Source organism: Podarcis pityusensis, assembly GCF_964106645.2.
Source record: "Podarcis pityusensis genome assembly, chromosome: Z".
Lineage (NCBI taxonomy): Eukaryota > Metazoa > Chordata > Lepidosauria > Squamata > Lacertidae > Podarcis > Podarcis pityusensis.
In genome coordinates this window covers 31,239,289-31,264,611 of record NC_138044.1, presented here as the reverse complement: position 1 = coordinate 31,264,611, position 25,323 = coordinate 31,239,289, and the positions used below count along the sequence as shown (strand labels likewise).

Below are 25,323 nucleotides of genomic sequence, written 5' to 3'. Positions count from 1 at the left end.
TCATAATATTCTCTCTTAAAGCATTACATGCCGTAAACTTCATACCTGTGGTCCATAACTGTTCCCAGTCGCCATCATAATGTTATGTCCAACATCTTGTGCCCATTTAATCATAGCAGATTTCACAGTTTCATCCTGAGTATTCAATTTCAACAGTAAGTTATACATCCTTGACAGAATCTTAATTTTGGGATCTAACAGTTCTGTTTCCAATTTTGATTTTTCCACCTGGAATCCAATTTTTGAAATAAAATGCTTTTCTTTCTTTTTACTGGGACTGTGATGTGCTGCGTTCGGGCAGTTCCTTCTCATCACAGTAGGAGGTGCTGTGCTGATGTAAGAAATCATGACTATTTAACGGTAAAACAGATACTCTGTTGCGGTCCTTATTTGTGTGTAGATATGCTTGTCAAGAACCTTGGCTCTGGGGCGTACGAAGGGGGGGCAGGTCGCCCCAGGTGCCATCGCAGAGTGGGGTGACAAAATTATCAAGAACAATTACTGCCCTACCCTCCGGGGTGGTTTGGGACCCAGCACTGGGCTTCCTGGGTCCCAGAAAACCAGCCTGTGTGAAGGAAGTGAGACAAGACGAGTAGATTCGGCATTGCCTTTGCCCCACCCCCTGCACGCAGCCGATTGGCCAGCTGGGTTGGGGGCGGGGCGAAGGCAAGGCCGAATCTACATGACCTAGTCTCATTTTCTTCACATAAGCTGACTTTCTGGGCTGCTGGGGAGGCCTGCCGAGGCCGCTGCCTGTCCTGCGCACCCCGTTCAGGCCCTGACCCCCCTTTGAAAAGCCTCTGCTGCCCCAAAAAGCAGAGCGCGCGGAACGATGGCACCGGGAGGAGCAGCTCACTGCCACCCTGGGTGCTCGACAAGCACCATATCATGGATTTCCTGGTGGTCTCCCAGCTGGGCACCTCAGGAGACCTGCCAAGTGTCCCTGTTTTCAAGGGCCAGCCTCAGATTTACAGAAGCCATTGTGAACGCTCCTCTGTTGGCTCACTGGTCACCAGAGTGCAAAAAGACCTGGTAAGCTCCTATGGTTATATCATTTCGCGTTTGTTACAAGAAGTAGACAGACATGTAAGGAGGATTACTCTCAGCATCTGCATTCTGTGATTATAGTGAATTCCTCTTGAGTGCAGAGGCATTAGAGAGTACTAACTGTGAGTTCCATTTCTCTTTCTTTTCTAGACTTTCAAGGCTGAGAAAAGTTTTCCCATCTGGGAAGGGGAAAAAAAATCTCTCCCAGAGACCTCCCCCTCACCCACCACCTCTCTCTCCGCCTCCCCCTCTGGACCCATCTTCGAGAGGACACAAAAGGTAAGATCCTTCAGCATATAGACATTGCTTCCATAGTAATTTTATTCCCTAAGGTTTCTTAGGAAAGGTCTGAGGTTCAGAAAATAAACGTATCCCAAGTGGCTCTTTGTTTCCCTGTAGGCTCTGCAGACCTCCTCCCTCACATGGACAAAGGTGGCTCAGGACAACATGAAGGTAATGTCTATTTCCATGTATATATTCTGTGTACAGTGGTACCTCGGGTTACATACGCTTCAGGTTACATACGCTTCAGGTTACACACTCCGCTAACCCAGAAATAGTGCTTCAGGTTAAGAACTTTGCTTCAGGATAAGAACAGAAATCGGGCTCCAGTGGTGCGGTGGCAGCAGGAGGCCCCATTAGCTAAAGTGGTGCTTCAGGTTAAGAACAGTTTCAGGTTAAGAACGGACCTCCGGAACGAATTAAGTACTTAACCCGGGGTACCACTATATATAAGAAAGTTTCTCTAACTGGCAGCCTTCTCTGATTTTCCTTTCAGAAGATCTAATTGTAGAAGACCTCGAGGAAGAGCAGGAAGAGACTGGAGGGAGATGGCAGGAGGAAAAAACACCAAGGAAAACAAGAAGGTAATGTCGATTTCCAAGGATATGTTCAGGGTACTGTATATAGGAAAGTCCCTAAAACAGTTATGATTGTTAGCCTTATCTTCTTTTCCATTTAGATGACATACCGTATTTTTCGCACCATAGGACGCACTTTTTCCCACCCAAAAAGCAAGGGAAAATGTGTGTGCGTCCTATGGAGCGAATGCAGGGGGGAGGCAGGCGGGAAAAGCCCTCAAGAGCTGCACACAAGCTTCGTGCGCTCTTGCGGGCTTTTCTCCAGGAGGGAGAAGGGACTGACTGGCCGCATCAGTCCCTTCTCCCTCCTGGGGGAAAAGCCCCCAAGAGCGGCGCCCTCTTTAAAGGCTGTGCGGCTCCTGCAGGCTTTTCTACGAGGTGGGGGAATCCCCCCACCTCCCAGAAAAGCCAGGAGAAGCCGCGCAGCCCCTTTAAAGAGCGTGCGGCTTCTGCGGGAGGTGGGGGAAGCTGCAGCAGATTCCCTCCTCCCAGGCTCCCTTTGAAGCGGCAATGTGGGAGGGGAGCAGCTTACACTCGTGTTGGTAGAGATCCATGGGCTTTTACCTCCCCGCTCCCAGGCAGCCTGTACTTTGAATGAAACAGTGGATGTATGATTTTTGTGGTTCATGCTGTGGCCACAGACATGTGATTTGAAGGTGAGTTTGGGGTAGCCCACATGGGTAGATCCATCCATGTTGGTAGATCCATCCATGTGGATCTGTGCTTTGTAACCATGTTTTTGCGCCATTGCAGCGCCATGAAACAGTGGGTGCATTTTTTTATTTTTTTTTTGGGTGCAGGTTGTAGCCATGGACATGCTATGTGATCTGATGGTGAATTTGGGGTGACCCAATGTAAAAATCCTGAGGATCCATGGGCTTTTACCTCCCCGCTCCCAGGCAGCCTCCTTTATCACTAGCATCCCTTATCTCCCTCCTGATCCCTTACCGATCAGCTGCTTCCCTCTTGTTTGCCTTAGTGTCTTTTCTTTAGCTGGAGCAGTTTTTTGTTTCCCCTTTTCTTCTAATTTCTCTCCTCATTGCTTTAGTCTTCCTGTCTCCTCTCCTTGCAAGTTCACTGTCTTTACCTCCCCACTCCCAGACAGCCTCCTTTATTGCTAGCCTCCCTTATCTCCCTACAGATTGCTTGCCAATCAGTGGCTTTGTTTCAACACACACTTCCCTCTTTCAAAAAAAAAAGCATGATCTGCTTTTTGCCCCTGGGCAATTCAGCTCCAGGGACCATGCATTCACTCCATAAGATGCACAGACATTTCCCCTTACTTTTTAGTGTGCCTTATGGAGCGAAAAATACCGTAATTTCATGTTAATAATAATAATAATCTCAGAATAATTGTTACCACTAATATATTCAAACCACTGTAGAATGCAGCAGACAAAACAGGAACAGAACAGTGTTTCTGGGATAAGTCAACTGTTTCAAGGATGATTCTTCATCAGCTGATAATAAAATTGGATACATTACATTCAATTATGAAAACAGAAATAGCAGTGGTTTGAATATATTCTCCCTACGTTGGAGCACCTACCACTACAATATTGCTGGACATTGACTATTGAAAGGCATCCTGCCTTCGCCGCGGTGTTCCCTGACAGCAATTTATTACGCTTACTATTTCTTGTTTATGAACTTTTGTATAACCATGCATATATTATATGTGGATGCTGCAAGGAGGAAAAGGAGGTGAAGAAAGTTGAAGAAAGACAGTGAATGAACAAGAAGGCACAATGGAGTGTAGGCTAAGCAGGAAAATGGTAGCATAAAAAGACTGAGTCAGCGTCTTTGTCTTCACCAAAGAAACAGACTCTGGGGGACCACTCGAAGAAGGTTCCTCTTCCACTCTTTGCTTCTTGCTGAAGAACCTTTCCATGGTCTACTGCTTCATCCGCCTTTTCAGCACCTCCCTGAAAGGCGACATGACCATCGTATCAAAAGTGTTCGCAAGGTCATGTGCCACGTGCTGGTTAGGGTGGTGCCACTGTGCAAAAGCCTGCACATTCTTCCACTTCATGCAAATGTCCCTCAGTTCTTTGGAGGACAGCCGTTCCTCAGTTGCTTCCTCCTCTTCCAGTGAGGCCTGCTCCTGCGCAGCCTCTGCCTGCAGTTCGACCAGCTCCTGGGTGGTCAGCTCGTGGTCGTGCTCCTCCACCAGCTCGCAGACGTCCTCCTCTGTGACCTCCAGGCCCATGGTCCTCCCCAAGGCAACAATGTCCTGCACCACTGTTGACTCTGGTGCATCAGAGTCACTTGGTGCCACACAGTCCGGCCACAGGCTGCGCCAAGCGCAATTCAAATTTCTCTGGCTGATCCCTTTCCAGGCCGTGGTGATCATCTTCAAGCAGGTGACGATGTCGAAGTGGTCCTTCCAGAATTCCCGCAGGGTGATGGTGGTGCAATCAGTCACCTCGAAGCATCGCCTGAAAAGCTCCTTGGTGTAGAGTTTTTTGAAATTGGCGATGACCTGCTGATCCATCGGCTGGAGCAGTGGCGTGGTGTTAGGCGGCAGGAACATGATGTTGATGAAGCTGAACTCCTCCAACAAGTCCTCCTCAAGGCCTTTAGGATGAGCAGGAGCATTGTCCATCAGAAGCAAAGCCTTCAGCGGCAGGTTGTTGTCCAGCAGGTACTGTTTGACAGCAGGGCCAAAAGCAAGATTGACCCAGTCCACAAACAGCACACGTGTGACCCAAGCCTTACTGTTGGATCGCCACATGACACTCAGCTGCTCCTTGTCGACCTTGTGTTTCTTGAAGGCCCGTGGGTTCTCCGAGTGGTACACCAGCAGGGGCTTGATCTTCAGGTCGCCGCTTGCGTTGGCACAGAAGAGCAGGGTCAGACGGTCCTTCATGGGCTTGTGGCCAGCCAACTTGGCCTCCTCCTGAGTGATGAAAGTCCTTTTGGGCATCCTCTTCCAAAACAGCCCTGTCTCGTCGCAGTTGAAGACCTGCTGTGGAACGTAGCCCTCCGTCTTCACAGCCTCCAGGAACTCCAATGCAAAGTCTTCAGCCACAGGAACATCAGAACTGGCAGCCTCTTCATGCCTAACCACGCTGTGGATTCCAGATCTTGTCTTGAACTGGTCAAACCAGCCTCTGCTTGCCTTGAAGACTTCTGGCTCGCCTGAGGTTCCTGGCTGTTCCTGGACGAGGTCTGCGTGCAAGGCCTTGGCCTTCTCACAAATGACGGCCTCAGTCACTGTGTCCCCTGCACGCTGCTTCTCTTCTAACCAGATGAGCAGCAACTTCTCGACCTCCTCCAGAACAGCTGGGCGGTTCTTCACGATCCTGGTGACTCCCTTGGCTGCATCAGTCGCAAGGATCTTCTCCCTCATCTTCAGGATGGTGCCGATGGTCGATGGGTTCCTGCCATACTCCCTGGTGAGGTCTGTCACACGCATTCCACCGTCGTGCTTCCGGATGATCTCCTTCTTCATTTCCAGCGTCACCTTCTCCTTCTTCCTCTCGCCGGCTTCTGCAGCAACAGTCTTCTTGGGTCCCATGGCAGCACAGCTCCTAGCTTCGTAAACTCAGGGGGAAAAAAAAATCAGTGCTTCACACCCAAAAAATTCAAAAGCACCCAGCCACCCACCACACAGGAATTCAAACCCAGAACCAAGTCCTTGAATTCCAAACACCCAACCCAAAATCCAAAAACCCCCCAAAAAGTTTTAAAAGTTTAACTTACGAAATGGCTGCAAATCACCAAAGTCTTCAAAATCCTCAAATGGCTGCAAAAGAAGTTTTGGAAAAGCTTTAAAAATCACCAAAGTCTTCAAAAACCTCAACTGTTCCTCCAGCCACCCACCCACCACATAGAAAAAAAACCACACAAGCTCCCAGATTCTTGCAAACCTCTCCCCAACACCAAGTCCTTGAATTCCAAACACCCCAACCCAAAATCCAAAAACCCCCAAAAAAGTTTTAAAAGTTTAACTTACCAAACGGCTGCAAAAGAAGTTTTGGAAAAGCTTCAAAAATCAGCAAAGTCCTCAAAAACCTCAAAAAAGGCTACCACACCGCGTGCTATGTGTTGCTCCTCGAAGTCAAGTCGCAACTGCACCTCTTCAAGCAATGCACCCTGGGTATTAACGGTTTTACGAAAAAGGAAACAAACTTGCAAGACGTTTTCGTCTTGCGAAGCAAGCCCATAGGGAAATTCGTCTTGCGAAGCAGCTCAAAAAACGGAAAACCCTTTCGTCTAGCGAGTTTTCCGTCTTGTGAGGCATTCGTCTTGCAGGGCCCCACTGTAAGTACTTAACCTGAGGCACCAGATAAAGCTCCATTAGTAGATATATATTGGTCACAAAACCCAACTCAATTTTTTTTCAATTTTTCAAAGAACATTAACTGAATTACAGGTTAGACATGGGCTCCGAGAAAAACCAAACGCAGACTTCCAGCCTGTTGTGGAGAGGAATGGTGGTGCCCAGCGCTTCGTCCCACTAAATATGAGCGTTTTTGGGGTTGGTGGACGAAGAGGGGAGGTTGCCAGGACTAGGCACCCCCCTGAGAAAACCCTGCAGAAGAGCAGGGCTTCAAAAGGGTTCAGCAGAATCCGTTCTTTCCTACTGCTGGGACCTGGCTCTCGCAACTGCTTCAGCAGCGAGCGAAGGGGGGCAGTTGAGGGGGATTCAAGGCTCCAACGCATGCTCACCGACCAAAGTCACTGGTCGCCTCCAGAAGCAACAGATATTCCAAAATAAGGTAATTAAAAAGAAACTTTCTCTGAAGAATTAAAATCAGAACTTAATTGGGCTAAAATTAGAGGAGAAAGAGTGGAGTATTAAACAGGAAGTCATGCTTCCTCTTTTGTGGCCTGGAGCTGCGAGGATCTCTTTGTGAATGAGAGAGATTTTCTTTATTTTTTTTGTAGCCTTTGATGAATAATAACAGCTTTAGAGACTGGAGAGCCTTCCCTTCTCAATGGACAGAAATTAACTTATTGGATTGTTAGAACCTTTATTGGATTGAGAGGTGTTGATTGGATCTTATTTAGAGCTGCATATTGGAACTTATTTTGAAGTAATTCAACCTGATAAAATTTTGATGAAATGCTGGATCTTTCAGAACAACTACCAAAGCCTGGCAGGGGTTCTGCTCAGCCGACTGAGGTGGGGAGACCCCTAAGAAGGTAGAGCACCTTGACTGCTGGAGTGGAATAAATTACGTCCATTGTGTTTTTGAAAGACCAGGACAAGTACTTCAAAGTTTAAATCTTTAGAAAGTTGACCTACTGTCTGAAAATATGTTAGAGCTACATGGACACTGGTGGACTAACTGGACTTTTTTTGGAGTTATAGACTGTTTCAAGCCTGGATATTTGGAAGTCAATCAAAACCTTAAAAGGATTACAACTGGGAATTATTGGATACTTGGACATTCAGAATATTACAATATTGATTATTAATAAGGTGATAATGAACCAATTCAAAATAGAAAAAGGAACGAGGCAAGGATGTCCGCTATCACCTTTATTATTCATTTTGGTCCTGGAGGTTCTGAATAGAAATATAAGAAAAGATAAACAGATTATGGGAATAAGAGCAGGGAAAAATGAATTTAAGTTGAAAGCATTTGCAGATGACTTGGTAATTACAGTAGAAGAGCCAAAAAATTGTCTCCCTAAAGTCTTAGGGAAAATACAAGAGTTTGGGCGAGTGGCAGGGTTTAAATTAAACAAATAATAATAATAATAATAATAATAATAATAATAATAATTTATTATTTATACCCCGCCCATCTGGCTGAGTTTCCCCAGCCACTCTGGGCGGCTTCCAATCAAATGTTAAAAACAATATAGCATTAAATATTAAAAACTTCCCTAAACAGGGCTGCCTTCAGATGTCTTTTGAAGAGAAGGTAGTTGCTTATTTCCTTCATATCTGAAGGGAGGACGTTCCACAGGGCGGGCGCCACTACCGAGAAGGCCATCTGTCTGGTTCCCTGTAACCTCACTTCTCGTAATGAGGGAACTGCCAGAAGGCCCTCGGTGCTGGATCTCAGTGTCTGGGCTGAACAGTGGGGGTGGAGACGCTCCTTCAGGTATACAGGACCAAGGCCATTTAGGGCTTTAAAGGTCAGCACCAACACTTTGAATTGTGCTCAGAAACATACTGGGAGCCAATGCAGATCTCTCAGGACCGGTGTTATGTGGTCCCGGCAGCCACTCCCAGTCACCAATCTAGCTGCCGCATTCTGGATTAATTGCAGTTTCCGGGTCGCCTTCAAAGGTAGCCCCACATAGAGCGCATTGCAGTAGTTCAATGAGATAACTAGAGCATGCACCACTCTGGCAAGACAATCTGCAGGCAGGTAGGGTCTCAGCCTGCATACCAGGTGGAGCTGGTAGACAGGTGCCCTGGACACAGAATTAACCTGTGCCTCCATGGAGAGCTGTGAGTCCAAAATGACTCCCAGGCTGCGCACCTTGTCCTTCAGTGGCAATTACCCTATTCAGGACCAGGGAGTCCTCCACAGCCGCCCGCTCCCTGTCCCCCAAAGCAGTACTTTTGTCTTGCCAGGATTCAACTTCTATCTGTTAGCCGCCATCCATCCTCCAAACGCCTCCAGGCACTCACACAGAACCTTCACCGCCTTCACTGGTTCTGATTTAAAGGAGAGGTAGAGCTGGGTGTTATCTGCATACTGATGAACACCCAGCCCAAACCCTATGATGATCTCTCCCAGCAGCTTCATATAGATATTAAAAAGCATGGGGGAGAGGACGGAACCCTGAGGCACCCCACAAGTGAGAGCCCAGGGGTCTGAACACTCATCCCCGAACACTACTTTCTGAACACGGCCCAGGAGGAAGGAGCGGAACCACTGTATGACAGTGCCCCCAGCTCCCAGCCCCTCTAGATGGTCCAGAAGGATGTTATGGAAACAAAGGAAAGACAAAAGTATTAACAAAAATGTGACCAAAATGGGGAAAGAGGAGTTGCAGGAGATCACAAAGATAGAAATCCATAAAAAGTTAAATACCTAGGAATCTGGCTTACCAATAAAAACTTGAATTTGTATAAAGACAACTGTGAGAAAGCTCGGAATGAGATCTAGAAAGATTTGGACACTTGGAACAGAATGAACCTTCCCCGATGAGAAGGATAGCAATAAAGATGAATGCACTACCAAAGATGTTTTTTATATACATATTTCATTCAATACCAATAATAAGTAATCTTGTCTGCTTCAGAAACTGGCAAAAAGATATTTCAAAGTTTGTCTGGAACGGGGAAAAGCGTAGAATAAAATATAAAATACTCATAGATACAAAAGACAGAGGAGGCTTTTCCCGCCCAGACTTTAAACTCTACTATGAAGCAGCATGCATTACGTGGATTCGGGACTGGATTAAATTAAAGAAAGATGAAATACTGGACTTGGAAGGAAACAATAATAGATTTGGTTGGCATTCATATTTATGATATGGGAAAGATAAAAAACGCAAAGACTTTCATAACCATATAATAAGAAAAATGTTTATAAGAATCTGGAACAAATATAAATATTTTTTAGAACCCAAAACCCCATGGTGACTTTCACCAGTGGAGGCATTAGTATTAAAACCACTCAACAGGAGAGGCAGCTGGCCGACATATAGAAAATTACTGATGGCGGAGGGAGGGTTGAAACTAAGAGTATGAAGAATTGAAAGTCGTTTTGCAAAGTTGGCTACATCATAGACAGTTGAATGAACAGTTCAAAGAGGATAATAAGAAAGGTTTTAGTTACATAGTTTCAAATTTTCAAAAAGAAATTATCAAGAGTGATACAAAATTACTTTAAAAGATGTACAATCTCCTGCTATATGGGGAAATGTTGGATGAGATGGTAAAGTCAGCACAAATAAAGTAGGCTCAAGATTTAGGTCATAATATACAATTTAAGGATTGGAAAAGCATGTGGAAGGTGCCGCAGGATGCAACCTGAAAGAATGTAACATGAAGCAAAAGTAACATGGTATGACTATCTAAAAAACAAAAAAATGAGAAAGCTATACAAAAAATAAAGGTATTACAAATCTAAATTTCATCAATACTGAGTCATGAAATAGAAATCAATATGGAATGGATGAAGCAAATAACATTTTAATTTGCAAATAAGCCAGGGAAAATGTTAGCATGGCAACTAAAAAAGAAGCAAAAAGAGAGAATGATTGACAAAATAAATGTAAAAGGGAAGGTGTTAGATAAACCGGAAGAAATAAAGGAAAGCTTTGTTAGACACTTTAAAAGTGTCTACAAGGCTGGTAGTGAAACAGAAGAAGAAATAACAAAATATTTACAACAGAAAGACATACATAAGGTATTAACTGACAATATTGAATATCTAAACTCCCCTGTATCCATAATGGAAATACATCAAGAGATAGCAAAGTCTAAAATAGGAAAGTCCCCAGGAGCAGACAGTCTCACTACAATGCATTATAAAAAAAATAGAGGACTCCCTAGTGCTACCCATGAATCTATTGATAAACAAAATTTTGGAGGAAGGGAAAATACCAAAAACATGGCAGCAAGCACATATAGCATTGATACTAAAACAGGGTAGAAATAAAGAACTTATAAACAATTGCAGACCAATCTCCCTACTTAATAATGATTATAAAATATACGCGGACATTTTAGCCACTAGATTAAAAAAAGTATTGGGCATAACATGTTTTTGAGAAACCCACACTGCCTCTTTGTTGTCGTTTAGTCGTGTCTGACTCTTCGTGACCCCGTGGACCAGAGCACGCCAGGCACTCCTGTCTACTACTGCCTCCCGCAGTTTGGTCAGACTCATGTTTGTGGCTTCGAGAACACTGTCCAACCATCTCATCCTCTGTTGTCCCCTTCTTCTTGTGCCCTCAATCTTTCCCAACACTGCCTCTTAGTAATCGCTGAATCTACGCACACAGCCCAATTGTTTAATAATCTGTTTAGGACCTTTTCTGGTATCAATGTCAAGCTCACCAGTCAGCAATTACATGGGTCTTCCTAGTTCCTTTTGAAGATGGGGACAACATTTGCCTACTTTCAGTCTGAAGGGACCTCCCCTCTTCTCCAATAATTCTCAAGATTATTGGCAGAGGCTCTGAGATTACATCCACAAGCTCCTTTAGTACCCTTGGGTGCAGCTTATTAGACTCTGGAGTTTTGAATTCATTTAAAGTAGCTAGGTGTTCCCTTACCACCTCTTTTCCTATCTTGGGCTGCAGCTCCCTCCTTGCATCATTTATTTTGGTAACCACCAGGTTGGGCACTGCTTTCCTTTAGGGTGAAGATAGTGGCAAAGTAGGTGTTGAGCAGTTCTGCCTTCTTTCTGTCACCCAACAGCATTTCTCCCATCTTCTCCATGCAGAGGACCTACTAGCTTGTTCTTCCTCCTGCTTTGAACATAGCCAAACAACCCTTTTTCTTATTTTTAACTTTGCATGCAAGCCTGAGTTCATTCTGAGCTATGGCCCGCCTGAATCTTTGTGCTCATTTTGGTGAGCTGGATGGGAGTTGGACCTTCACAATATCTGGAAGGCATCATGCTGTCCACCTACTAGCTGGGAAGGCAGTGGCCAGGTGGTCTGTGTGCCTGCTCAGTCTGCAGTCCAAGTGTCTATTGTGAACAAGCGACATAAAAAACCCATCCCCCATTCTTAGGGTTATGTTTCAACTGCACTTGGAGCAGACAGCCCTTCAAACACAGCAATCCTTCAAAGAAAGTATTGTCTTCCAGCTGTCATTTACATGGAGGACTGTCCTCCTAGCACTGCAGTAAGACACATGGCCACTTATTTCCCTTATTTCCAGTTATGGAAAATAGAATGCATCCATCCAAGTGGCAACCCTGGCTAAGCCTTTGCAAAGGTTCCTATTCCTGCCCACTAGAGGTCCTCCTAAGTCAAAGAATGAGCACATTTCCAATATTTCCTCCTATTTGCATGGAACTACAGCAAACTGGCAAGTTCTTAAAGAAATGGGAGACCTTATCTGTCTCCTGAGAAATCTCTATGTGGGACAAGAAGCTACAGTTAGAACTGGATATGGAACAACTGATTGATTCAAAATTGGGATAGGAGTATGGCAAGGCTGTATATTGTTTCCCTGCTTATTTAACTTATATGCAGAATTCATCATGCGAAAGGCTGGACAGGAAGAATCCCAAATCGGAATTAAGATTGCCGGAAGAAATCAGCAACCTCAGATATACAGATGATACAACTTTGATGGCAGAAAGTGAGGAGGAATTAAAGAACCTCTTAATGAGGGTGAAAGAGGAGAGCACAAAATATGGTCTGAAGCTTTTTTTTTTTTTTTTTAAATGAAGATCATGGCCACTGGTCCCATCACCTAGAAGGGGAAGAAATGGAGGCAGTGAAATATTTTACTTTCTTGGGCTCCATGATCACTGCAGATGGTGACGGCAGTCACGAAATTAAAAGACACCTGCTTTTTGGGAGAAAAGCGATGACAAACCTAGACAGCATCTTAAAAAGCAGAGACATCACCTTGCCAACAAAGGTTCGTATAGTTCAAGCTACGGTTTTCCCAGTAGTGATGTATGGAAGTGAGAGCTGGACCATCAAGAAGGCCGATCGCCAAAGAATTGATGCTTTTGAATTATGGTGCTGGAGGAGACTCTTGAGAGTCCCATGGACTGCAAGAAGATCAAACCTATCCATTCTTAAGGAAATCAGCCCTGAGTGCTCACTGGAAGGACACATCGTGAAGCTGAGGCTCCAATACTTTGGCCGCCTCATGAGAAGAGAAGACTCCCTGGGAAAGACCCTGATGTTGGGAAAGATTGAGGGCACAAGGATCTGTGCGGAAGGCACATTCGCAACCCGCAGTGTTCCAACCCGCAGAGCGGCATCTGCACACCCGCGGGTTGCGATTCGGCGCTTCTGCGCATGCACAAAGCATGATTTAGCACTTCTGCGCATGCGGAAGTACCAAAACCCGGAAGTAAGCCGTTCCAGTACTTCTGGGTTCGGCACAGTACACAACCCGAAAACACGCAACCTGAAGCGTCTGTAACCCGAAGTATGACTGTACTTGCTTCTCTCTCTCTCTCTCTCTCTCCATAATCCACACACGTTGTAGATCTATTGCATATTTCCCTGCTACTCACAAAAGTTCTCATTGAAAATGAAAACTCATTGCAGGTTGATTCAGTGTTACCCCACAGTGTGTCTATTTGAAAAGAGACCTACATAGTCCCAGCAATGGGGTGTGTGAATGTATTCACACCTGCTTAAGATTGCAATCAACACTTCCTTCTCCGTTCACTTGGGGCATGTGCAGGGAGGAAAAGGCATGGATATCCTAAACAAGGGGTAGGTTTTTCAAATGCGTATCAAGTAACTACACTCACCTTTCTGGGTGGCAAGAACCATGGCCATAGCCAGGATTTTTGTTTGGGGGGGGCAGGCCTTTAGTTGTGAGGGGCATGCCTTTTGTTCAGGGGCGGGGTGGCAGAACCTTAGTTAGTTATGTGTTTTTGTTTATTTTTATTGATGGGGAGGCAGCTGCCCCCCTGCCCCCCCTGTACACTCCCATGGCAACAGCCCAAATCAATCTTGATTGAAAGCATCATGACTGGGTCACACATGAATGATACCTGTTCGAGAGAGAAAACAACTACATTTTTAAGGCTACAAATGTGTTAGCATGTATTAGGCCATAGCCAAGCATCAAACAGTGACATTTGAGACATTGCCTAAATTACGGGGGGTTCAGATCATCCTGTTTTGCTGCACCACCCACAAAGCGGCAACCACAGTGGCTGTTTCCAGTGAGATCTCACATGCTGTGTGAGATTCCAGCAAGATATCTCTGGGAACCAGCATCACTGCCAGTGCCGTCAGTGCTGTCTTTTGCTGGTGACAAGGAGGGTAGGGTACCTGGAGGGGATGCTCCCTCTCAAAATTCTGCCACCTGAGGCGGCTACTTCACCCCACCTCATGGGCAGCCTGGCCCTGGTTCCATTAGAGCCTTGTTCTCTTAGCTACTGTTTTTAGAAGGCTTCATGAGTGTGGTTAAAATTAGGGAAAATCAGAGGTGGGGCACATGGATTTCATCCCTGCCACTGCTTCTTCCACTCTCATAATTTGCACACTGATTTCATGCATGTATAAGTGATTATTCCAGAAAACGGTTCAGTTTGATTCATTTCCAATGCCTGCCTTGGTAGACGGCACCCAACCGTAACATGTGGGGTGAGAGAAAGAGCGATGACTTGCAAACAGCTGTAAAGACCTGGCCAGACATGTTTTTTAATCATTATATATTTGGAGTGTGTTGTTTGGGGCAGAAGGACTAGAGAAAAGTTCATGGGCTCTCATGCCGAGTGGCTCCCAGAGGAACCAAAACGAGTGAGTCACTCAATGACTTCAGAACTGAGGCATTTTGGCATCCATGAGAATTTATCTCTGGCCCTTCCTGGGATTCCTGAAGGCCGCTCGCTCTTCTCCGTGGGGGTCACAGAGGAGACCCTTTTCAGCCAATGGCAGATGGCAGCAGTCTTGGCATTGCTGGGAATGACTCCATGCCCCTTGATGTAATCTTTCCTCCCTGGTCTTCACTTTTCTTCAGGGATAATTTGAGAGCAAACCTCCCAGGCATTTCTCTCCCCCTGCCCCCAATTTCCCTTTTAAAGGGGTGGGGGAGGAAAGGAAGCAGGAGGGAAGCCGAAAGGAAGATACAGTGGTACCTCGGGTTACATACGCTTCAGGTTACATATGCTTCAGGTTACAGACTCCGCTAACCCAGCGCGGTGCGGCAGCAACAGGAGGCCCCATTAGCTAAAGTGGTGCTTCAGGTTAAGAACAGTTTCAGGTTAAGAACGGACTTCCAGAACGAATAAAGTACTTAACCCGAGGTACCACTGTATAAAAAGCCCTCTGTATGCTAAAGTAGGAGCAAGGAACCTTTTTCATTCAGAGGGCCACATTATCTTGTGACCACCTTCCTGGACAGGAATTGCATACCAATGGTGGGCATGGCAAAATTGGGTGCGGCCAGACACACACTGCTCTTCATCTTCCATCCAGGCAAACCAGAGGCATCACAGTCCTAGAATATTGTTTCATGCCACCCCAATCACCGACCGAGATTCCAGGGGTTCCAGGTGCTTACCCAGGGTTCATGTTTCCTCTGGAATGAGGCACAACAGAGACTGTGGTGTCTTTAGCATATAGGGTTATTTACAGATATATGCAACCTGAGTCTATGGTGGAGGGGTTCGCAGAATTAGCACCCCAAGAAGGACTTGCTTCTTCCATAGCTGCGGCCTTGGATTCACCCACCACCATTGCAATTTCTGCTACTGCATTTAAGTCAATGTACAATTTAAAAATAAGTCAGGTTGTTTAGGTGGCCTGAGGCAGGAAATCTCACAAGCTCCTCTCCTTGAGAGTAAAAACAAAGTCAGACTAAATTAAATAAGCAACTATTTGCCTGAAACTGTATTGTGGACAATCCATAAAAGGGGCAAGGGGAGGGGAAGGGGAGAAGGGGCAAACTCTTACATAGGACTCAGCTACATTAGTAAAGAAACAGCAATTTGAATGTACTAAAATATGCAACACCAGATGGTGCCAAAGAGCAGGAAATTTTAAAGCGTGATTTTCCACAGAGATTTCTTTCTTTTGTTAAAGCAATATAATTTATGACTTCTTTATAGCATTTTTTTCCTGTGTTTAGATGCACCCATAGTATCATAGAAAGCTATCTTATACATATTGCAGTGGGTTTTTTAAATGAAAAAAGTGTTGCAACTGAGGACTCAGCTATACAGTTGCAAATAAAATGTTTTAAATGCAATATACAATGTGACACTAGATGGTGATGGTGAGCCTTTTGGAAAATTCAATGTCTTTTTAAAAAACGCTTAAAAAACATTTCCAGGGCTATTTTTATATGTGTGTAGATTCTACCTAGGACTCATTAGTAAACTGGTGGTGTACCTGTTGAAGTAAGTAACTCCAATTTATTATATTGAGCAGAGAATTAGGTCCAGTTCTACCTCCAAGCAGCAGAATGCAGGGGTAGAGCCTTGATATGGGGTAGTGGACTGTGCCACTTCAGAATTCACATTTGGGATGCCATTTTGAATACTCCCCCACATTTTAAGAACAAAAAAGTATTTGCAAGCCAAAAACTAGTTCCTGGTGGGGAGTGGGTGGGAAATCCCTGTTCTAATATTCTTTTTATAGGGATCTTTTATGCCCTCAATACTCTCCCAGGGCAACACCTACTCTCAGGCCACAGCCACTCCCTCCAAGGTCTTGCTGTGTGCTAACTTTGAGTGCTTTTACCTGGCTTGAATGTGCCCCCTTGAACTGTGATAATTCCCCTCACTTGCCTGGATGGAGAAATGTGTGGGTAGAATCTCTCAACATTTGCACGGTTGGAATGTAACCTACTGTACAAAGAGAGCCACCTCTGCTGCTCCAACTACTATTGCCACTGCCATGCAGCCTTTGAAAGGTTTTGCACATGACACTGTGGTCCTCAGCCTGGAAAATTTCCCAATCACTGCCTTGCCGCTATGCCATCCCATTCCTACTCTGGCCTCAGCTTGTACCGTAGTCCCTGTGTGATTCAAAAGTCTGCTTATTCTTCCCCCAACCAAAGTTGACCCAACCAACACGGTCATCACCTTGTCAGTTTCCTCATGACAACAGGACTCACATCTTCCTCCCAAAGCCCACAGATTTTCAACTTGATTACCATGGAGACATAATCACTTATTTATTTGTGTTGATTTTTTTGGCATGTAATTAAGGTTCCCCTTAAACTTGCCCCCTCCCCTTTATTCATGGTAAGAAGGAAGCCTTGGCTCAGATGTTTATATTCATTCTGTCCTTGCTGATATTCTCTTGGTCTCACTCCAATGACCGATAAACTAGCCAGGAATGGGTATGATGAGAACAGCAGAGCCTGGGAGAGGTCAGACTTCCATCCCTCCCCCTAGCACTTCATGTCATAGCCATTCTCTGGTCCATTTTAGTTCTGGGATGTTATTTCCCTTCTCTGTTGCAGAGGGACTTTCTTTTCTTTTCTTTTTTCCGGGTGTGGGGGGATCAACAGGCCCTCCTGAGTTAGGGAGTGGGTGGAAACAGCTTTCAGCAAAGGCTGTCCATCTTGCTATGTGGAAATTCCCAGAGGAAAAAAATAACATTGAACCAAAGGCTGGGCAGACTAATCTGTTAGTGGTCTAGCATTCAGAAGTGGGTTTAGAGGGACAAACAGCTGTGCAGGATCTGGAAATGGTACTTTTGAGTGGGTACTGGGTTAAATGCCCCCTGCTTGGCCCTCTCCTCTGTCCAAGGGCAGTAGTGTGCTTTTTCTGCTTGGAGGCACAGCCTCAGCATACGGTGGCTGTGTCAGCCCTCAAACCAGAGAACTGTTCCCTGACACACAATACCTGTACAGTCATACCTCGGGTTGCAGACACTTCAGGTTGCGTTTTTTCAGGTTACGGACGCGTCGAAACCTGGAAGTACGGGAACGGGTTACTTCCAGGTTTCAGCAGTTGCGCATGCTCAGAAACACTGAATCACAACCCACGCATGCGCAGACGCGGTGCTGCAGGTTGCAAATGCTGCGGGTTGTGAATGTGCCTCCTACATGGATCACGTTCGCAACCCAAGTGTCCACTGTACATTTGTAAATAAGAAGAGCATTCAGAATACAGCATCAGTTCTGTCTTGCTCAAAGGACAGTAAAGCTGATTCGAAATTCCTGCCTCTTGGGAGAATCTAGAAATGTGCATTTGGCCGAATGAATATGTGGCTGATCGTTTGTGCCATCAACGGCAACATCAAAGAGGCACTGGCTATTAGTAGCTCCAGGAGAAGAAAATCCATTGTGTGTGGAGGGGGGTGGGAGTCCTTCTGCAGCTCTCAACTCAAGCAATTAGGTTGTAAACTCTATGCTTCCTACATGGTATAATATATGTCCGACATGGCCCATAATGGGCAGATATTTATGGAGTATTGAATATATGCCATGCAGGAATGGATAAAGGAGGAACATCATTTGCTCGTGGAATTCGGACCAGTTTGGGATGGGCTTCTCAGTGCCTTTGATGTCTTGACTAAGGCCTAATAGGATCCCACTGGGTTCAGAGGGGAAAGGGTGGGTAGGGTGACAAGCTCTTAATTTGCACAGAACCATTTTGTGCACACCAAACACACAAATGTAAGGATGCTTCCAGGCTGTCAGCATTTGGTGGGAAGTATGTGGTTTGGAAATTTGCAAAGAAATGCACTGAAATTGTGTGGAATGAGTGAATGATTTTTAAACACTCTGAAAGCATATCAGGATGAATGCTCACCATTGACAAACAATCATGACGACTGCTCAATAAACAGGACATCTGGAGTTGGACCCCTTTAAAAGTATTTCTGAGTCATTTTCGTAACATAAGAATCTTATCATATCATAATCCCATTAGTTGGAGTGGAAGGGTATTCAGTGTGGAAAGGTTTTGTTATTATCCTTCATACCTCAGATTGAGAGGTGGGGTGGGTTCGGAATCTAGATTATATTCTTAGTTCAGTGGTGCTGATTCTCTTCTTGAGAGAAGGGAGAGGACACATGAAGGAGGAGGCACAGAGTTTCAAGACTAGCTGTAGGTTTGAGGTTTCCCTTTCCCCAAGAGTATCCTCTGCTAGACTTTTTCCTGTGTTGGCAGGACCTAGGGTTTAACTGGCAGTGGTGTCAGCAGGTGGCTGCCACCTAAATTTCTCACAATGCTCTCAACATAGCATCACTGTGGAGCACTGAGTGAAATTTAAATAGTCACTGCCTAGATCCAAGTGCCTAGTGCTAAGGGAAGCCATGGGGCATCATAAGCAGTCCTTGGGGGAAAAAAACATATGTGGCTTTAATAAATTAAACAGGGTAAGTATCTTCTAGTATGGAAACATAACTATGGGGAAAGCTTCATCCTGACCCCTGATTTACTTTTGGACCTTATACTTCAGCACACCAGTTTGGAACAATCTGAATGTTGGAAAAAATGGCAGAGGACATTGAACTAAAATGATGAACCAAAAAGTTCATTTGAATGAACTTGATCTGAAATAGTTGAATTGGACCTAGGCTTTGTTTGTTTGTTTGTTTGTTTGGACAGAATGAACTAGAAAAAGAAATAGTTCCTTTTAAAAATGAATTTTCCAAGCACTGGGCATCAGCTTTGCCAGGGTGCTAAGTAATTAATAACAGGAGTAGATAGCCCTGAATAAATAATAATCCTATGCCCTTTTAAAAATTAGTTTTGGGGTGGATATTGGGGTTTTTTAAATTTTGATTATATATTTTGTGGTTTTGTGTTCTAGTTTTGTTCTGTAAGCCACCCTGAGACCTCCAGGTATAGGGTGGTATATAAATTCAATAAAATAAAATTTAAAAAATAAAATAAAATAAAAATACAACAAACATGGGTTGTGTGAACAAATAATGAAATGAAAGTGTTAATAATGAAAACCAATGGCATGACACAACAAAATTGGGGAAGGGCTGCAGCTTAGAGGTGAAGCATCCATTTTGCATGCAAAAGGCCCCAGGTTCATTCCCCAGCAGCTCATTTTCCCAATCTTAAATTCAGTTTTCCACATTTCTACACTAGTTCACACTTTAAAAAAACCCAAAAAACCCACCTGAAACTTCAACATTTTAGTGTGGATTTCTCCAAATATACACATTGCTTCAGACAGTGCATATTAGGTAGAACGAGAAATGCAGAGTGAAACAAATTTCTCTCATTCATGTTTTTCAATGGGATAAGATGACAAATTCAGCAAAAGCTCATTACATGTGCACATGAATCACTTGGCTCCTCTGCACGTGATGACTGGTTGCTGAGTGCATTAACTGGCTCTGTTGGTCAAGTTTACGGGCCTTCAGCACTTTCAAGCCTGAGACGCAAAAGGGGATGGTTGCTGGCGTCATGGAGTGTGGCTTGGTGATGTCACAGCATTGCCAGCTCTGCAAAGTAAAGTCGTCTCTGAGCTCTGGCCCCCTCAAATATTTTTTGTCAGCTAGGGCTTAGAAAACCACTGTGTGTTGTTCCTTCCCTGACCCAGCTGTGCATGGTTTGCAGCAACAACATCTCTTTGGAAATCTTGCAGCAGCACGCTAAAGCCGTTTGTCCCACACTGGGTCTTTCTTGCCCACACCTTTTCCAACACTGCCCTCTTCCTACCAAGTCCTTCGGATGGAAAGGATATGTTCGCCCTGAAGTCAAATTGCTGCAGATAAATATGGCCACAAGGGGGCAGATGTGCAGTGAAATACAAATCCTCAAGAAATGCTTCCAGCCTGAAGCCATTTTTTTCCACAAGTGACTATTCATTATTCATTATTACTATTATTACTATCATCAACTTGCCATTTCCCCCATCAGAACTGGAAATATGGTTAGGAAACATACGCACAATTTTTCTTTGGCTTTCTATTCTGGATCACAGTTATGCACGACTCGGCAACTCCCAGATTTGAGTACTGCAATATGCTCTACATGGGGCTGTCTTTGAAGACTGTTTGGAAGCTACACTTAGTTCAAAATCTAGTTGCTATGGGGCTAATTGGGACTAGTTGATAAGAACACATCTCAACAATCCCTAAGCAACAGCTTCCTGGGCAATTTTCTGAGCACAATTTATGTGCTTTAAAACCTCAGGTGGCTTGGCAACTGCGTGTCTGAAAAAATGCCAAATCTTATATCTACCTGCTTATGCACAAATATAAATCCACAAGAGCCTGCCTCTAGATTCGTTCTCAATTCAAACTGGGGATAAGGCTTTCTCATCTAAAGCATTCTGCTCTTAGGGCAGGGTTGTGGTCAGCAGACTGAGGTGAGCCAGAAACAAGAAGATAGTAGTTTGGAACTGAGGACAGAGGAGTTAGGTGGTGGTGCCCAAAGATCAAGGCCTTCTGGGAAATGATATATAATGAATTAAAAAAGGTATTGAAATACACTTTTGTGAAGAAACCAGAGGCTTTCCTCTTGGGCATGGTCGGCCAATTGGTGCGAAGGGAAGACAGGAATTTTTTTATGTACGCGACAGCAGCGGCAAGAATACTTATTGGGAAATACTGGAAGACACAAGAATTGCCTACCCGAGAAGAATGGCAGAGGAAAGTGATGGAGTATATGGAACTGGCTGAGATGACCGGCAGAATTCGAGATCAGGAAGAAGGGTTGATGGAAGAAGACTGGAAAAAATTTAAAATATATCTTCAGAAACACTGTAATATAAAAGAATGTTAGAAAAAGGTTGGAGAAGAATACTAGACCGTATTGGCAGACAGGGTATAATGGAATAAGTAAATATGAAGTGTAAAATGAGGATAGAGGAGAATTAAATACTTTCGAATGTTAAAATAAGTAAAAGAAAAGAAGGTTTGAAGGATTTGCTGGAGATACGATTTAAACTAGAATACAAAGCAGGGAGGTGAGAGGAAGTCATGGAAACAAGTAAAAGGGAAAATGGTTGTAATGGTCTAATTTGATTTTTGTTACTTTCTACTGTGATTTTTTGTTTTTTTCATTTCTTTTTTACTGTCTGTTTTTTGTAAGATGTATGTGGTTTGTTTTGTTTTTTTCTATATTTTTTTTTTGTAATTTTAAAATTGGAATAAATATTCTTTAAAAAAAAGAGGAGTTAGGTGGTGGAGTTGAGGGACTTGCCAGAAATCAGGACTGAAGAACCACCAATGATTCAGGAATACTCCACAATCCAGGAAAACTTTGTTGCTTAAGCAACGCTCAAGCGGAACAGGAGACCTTCTTCCATTCTATGCGGTCCTGTAGCACCTAGTGGCCAACCTGAGCAGGTAGGCTCAGTTCAAGGCCAGAAGGTACTTCAATGAGAAGGTACCACCTGCCTCTGAAATGTTCTCTCAGTACCTATCCTTAGATCTTATTTGCAGGCCTAATTTCCTCGTCCTTGTCAACTGCTTTCTCTATTTTGTCCCTAGTTTTACCTTTATTGGGGATGACTTGTTACAATGTTATTAGTGTGAGTTACTAGATTTGCCACGCTTCAGGATCCAGCTCCCTTTCTAGCCACTAAGTCTTGTGCCTAGTGCCCAAGCTGGTAAATGTATGCACATGAGCATTAAGGTTCTATGACATTCAGTTTGCATGCTGATAGAGCTGATTTTGAACTGTTGAAAACAGAAGGGCTCTTTCGGTTAAGTTCCTTGCGCATGTGGATAGTAGGCAGTGATAGCTTTCAGTGCCAGCTGTTCATGCTGCCATGTGTCCTGTATATATGTCCCAATGTCACCCCGAGAAGGACTCAGATGAATCACAGATAACCTCACTTGGGGTGAACCCTCAGCACTCTGTCAACACCCTCCCAGACTAAGGAAACAACTCTTTCACTATCCTCATACTCTGGGAACAACCCTGCTGTCATTTTCTCTGTTACACAGCCATGAAGGAGCATGCAACTGCAGAATCAATGGCAGGTCCTCACAGCTATCCTGGGCATGGGCAAAGATTTCAGATGAATCTGGTTCTTTGCTGAGACAACATTATTCTACTACTCAGCTAACAGAGCAGACTTAGTGCTATCCATGGTTCTGATTGCTGCTCACCAGAACCTGCTGTGCAAACCCACCAATGAACTGACATGCCTTGACCTGACTCGTGCCTAAATTCACCCCAAACAGAATGACTTTGACCTGATTTACCATCACCTGACTCAGCCTTGCCATACCCTAATAGCGGCTCTACTTGAGTGCACCTGACTTACTTCCACCTTAATCTGCACAACTCAGCTTGCTTCTTTTCTAGCAGGCCCCAACCCTCAACAAAACTGGATGCAGGCACAGAAAAAGATGTCTGCAATCTGCCTGTGCACATATAAATGTATGCAAGGTGGCAGAGCACCTTGCAATTGGACCCCTTCTTATGCATAGATGCTGAGATGTACAGATGTCCTTTTCAATATACAGTCTACATTAGGTTGGGAACTTTTTACAAACTAAGGGCTGCATCCTCCTACAGTAGATTAGTTTCTGCACACATTTACACCCCACTCTCTATTCTCCATCAAGGCAAGCAAGTGGGTTTACTGAAGTTCAAGGACACATTCCTCCAAGCAAAAGCACTCAAGGAGGGTATGAAGCAAGGCTGGTGAGGGGTGTGGCCTGGGGAGAGTTCACCCCACAGTGAACGCATGGAAAAAAGCCCAAAAGGAAGAGGGCTGGAGCTGTACAGTTGTTCCCTCCTAGTGCACAAGGTTGGTAAAGACTGTCCTAGTGCATCCTTACACAAAAGAACAAACACTTAATTGGTTTTGAAAGCATAGGAAACAGCCTTATACTAAGTATCTCTTTGGCTCAATATTGTCTAGCAATTCTCCTGGAGATGCCAGGGGTTGAACCTAGGACCATCAGCATGCTAAACAGATGCGCTAACACCGAGCCACAGCCCTTTCCCGAGGGCCTTGCCAACTCTTAATAATATCCTTTAACAGTGAAGGCTGAGCCATCATGCACTGTGCAAATGATTTTAGGCCCTTTCCTGCATGCACACACAAACACACCTGGATTTACACAGAACATATAACAGCAGGAAACATTAGAGGGCCTCACAATGAGGGAGATCACAGAGAACATGCAGCTGGGAAGATGCTGGCTTCAGATAACAAGCCTCAGCCTTTAATTCCTGTGGGCTCCGCCTTGCAACCATCTGTTTGCCTGCTGTAACTCTAGCCTCAAGTCTCCTTCTGCTTCCCAACCCCTCGAGCTTGCTGACTCAGGTGCTGCTAATTGAAATGGTAGAGCAGAGAGATTGGCAGGCCAACGGAAACTGGTCTGATGGGAACTAAATGTGCTGTTAAAACCCAATTAAATTAAGACATTTCCTCTGTCTAGCTCTCTTTCTCTCGACTTGGGTCCATGTGCCTCTTAATGCTTGGAGCACTCAGCTTTTTTTCTTCTTCTAAAGGGCCCCTATTGAGGCTGCACTGCCGACTGCTGCTGCCCCCGCTTAGAAGATGCCGGATTTTCAATGGTGGTGACTCAGGGATGCTAGACACTCTGTGCAGCAGTTGCGTTTGCGTTGGCCACACAAGGATTTCCTGCAGTGCACAAATAAATTATATGCGTCCTTCAAGCATTCTCTTGACATGACTCAGGGAACAGAGGGAATGGTTTAAATGATTGCCCCCCTTTTGCACTACTGCAAATGTTGGGGTGTCCCCAAGTCGGCTAAAGCCTCCCTTGAGTGCAGAGATGGTGCCATTTTGTCTGCAAAAGTACTGGCACTCAGCCCTGAATTTCACAAATAGAGGAAACTCTTAAAATTGTTATACAATTGCTCTATATGCCTTGGACCTGAGACTCAGGTTTGAGGCGTCCATTTTTAATCTCAGTTTTAATCTCAAGAACATTAGCCATTCTAAGGCTATTACATTTGAATCTTGGGCCTAGGGTAGGGGTGGGGAACTTTAGCCCCAAGCCCCAAATGTGGACCTTGAGGCCTCTATTTCTGCCCCTCAGAACTCCTCCCATGCAACACCCCTTATCCCAAGACCATGATCCTCACTGGGCCTGCTTTACACCTTGAGAGTTTTTGCCCAGCTGAGATGTGTCATTGAACTGTGATAATGCCTCATGCTATGGAGGATGGAGGAGTGTGTGTGTGTGTGTGGAAACTAGCCTGCTGTACAAGGATACAAGTTGCATTTGTTGCTCTGCCTATTTCTGCCTCAGGTCCCACCCACCACTGGCAGTGGAACAGATGGTCTCAGACGTTGCTGGTCTCTCCTTCACTAGAAGTTTTGAAGCAGAGGTTGAATAGTCACCTATCAGGGATGGGTTCCCCAAATTTGCAGAACGATAGATGACCCTTGAGGTCCATTCTAACTCAATAACTTCTATAGCAGGAGACAGCAACATAAGCCTCAGTAAGTATGACTGTCATAGTAACATTGGAAGCTGCTTTATCCTGGGCCAAACCATTGGTCCATCTAGCGCATCATTGTCCACACTGGTTGGCAGCAGCTCTCCAAGGTTTCAGGCAGGGGATCTTGACCAGCCCTATCTGCCATCAGGGAGTGAACCTGGGACCTTCTGCAGGCAAAAGCAGGTACAGAGCTTTACCCTAAATAGATAGGCCAATGGTCTGACTGTCCTATCTTGTTCTTTACTCTCTACACAGTCTGGCAACAGCTTTCTGGGGGCTCAGGCCGGAAGGAGTCTTTACCAGAGATTCCGGGGTTTAGTCCTGGGATGTTCCACATGCAAAGTAGGTGCTGTTCCACTGAGCTATGGCCCTTTTTGCCCTGAAGTGACTGAGCCTGGATTCAGATCAAGTGCTGACGAGATGAGAGGAAAGTGAGAAGAGGTGGGAGGAGGAGCAGCTGACCAGCCTAGGTTTGCTCTGTC

At 44.8% G+C, this 25,323-nt stretch overlaps 1 protein-coding gene and 1 long non-coding RNA gene across 4 annotated transcripts; one reads left to right on the top strand and one right to left on the bottom strand.

Annotated features, from left to right (window-relative positions):
- Positions 1–729: 729 nt before the first annotated feature.
- On the top strand, positions 730–25,323 carry LOC308468861. Of its 3 annotated transcripts, XR_013981897.1 has the most exons (5): positions 730–1,032; positions 1,198–1,326; positions 1,826–1,913; positions 22,987–23,171; positions 25,097–25,323. It is a non-coding gene; the product is annotated as an uncharacterized lncRNA (long non-coding RNA). The 3 variants fall into 3 exon arrangements; XR_013981896.1 differs by lacking the exon at positions 22,987–23,171; XR_013981898.1 differs by lacking the exon at positions 25,097–25,323 and having other exon boundaries at positions 22,987–23,343.
- LOC308468804 (putative CENPB DNA-binding domain-containing protein 1) lies at positions 3,347–6,160 on the bottom strand (the record flags this gene model as incomplete). Its single annotated transcript, XM_080991217.1, has 3 exons — positions 5,866–6,160; positions 4,906–5,655; positions 3,347–3,367 (listed from the first exon to the last, which is right to left on the bottom strand). Exons 2-3 carry the CDS (start codon positions 5,425–5,427, stop codon positions 3,347–3,349), a joined length of 543 nt encoding a protein of 180 aa, XP_080847343.1. The 5' UTR covers positions 5,428–5,655; positions 5,866–6,160.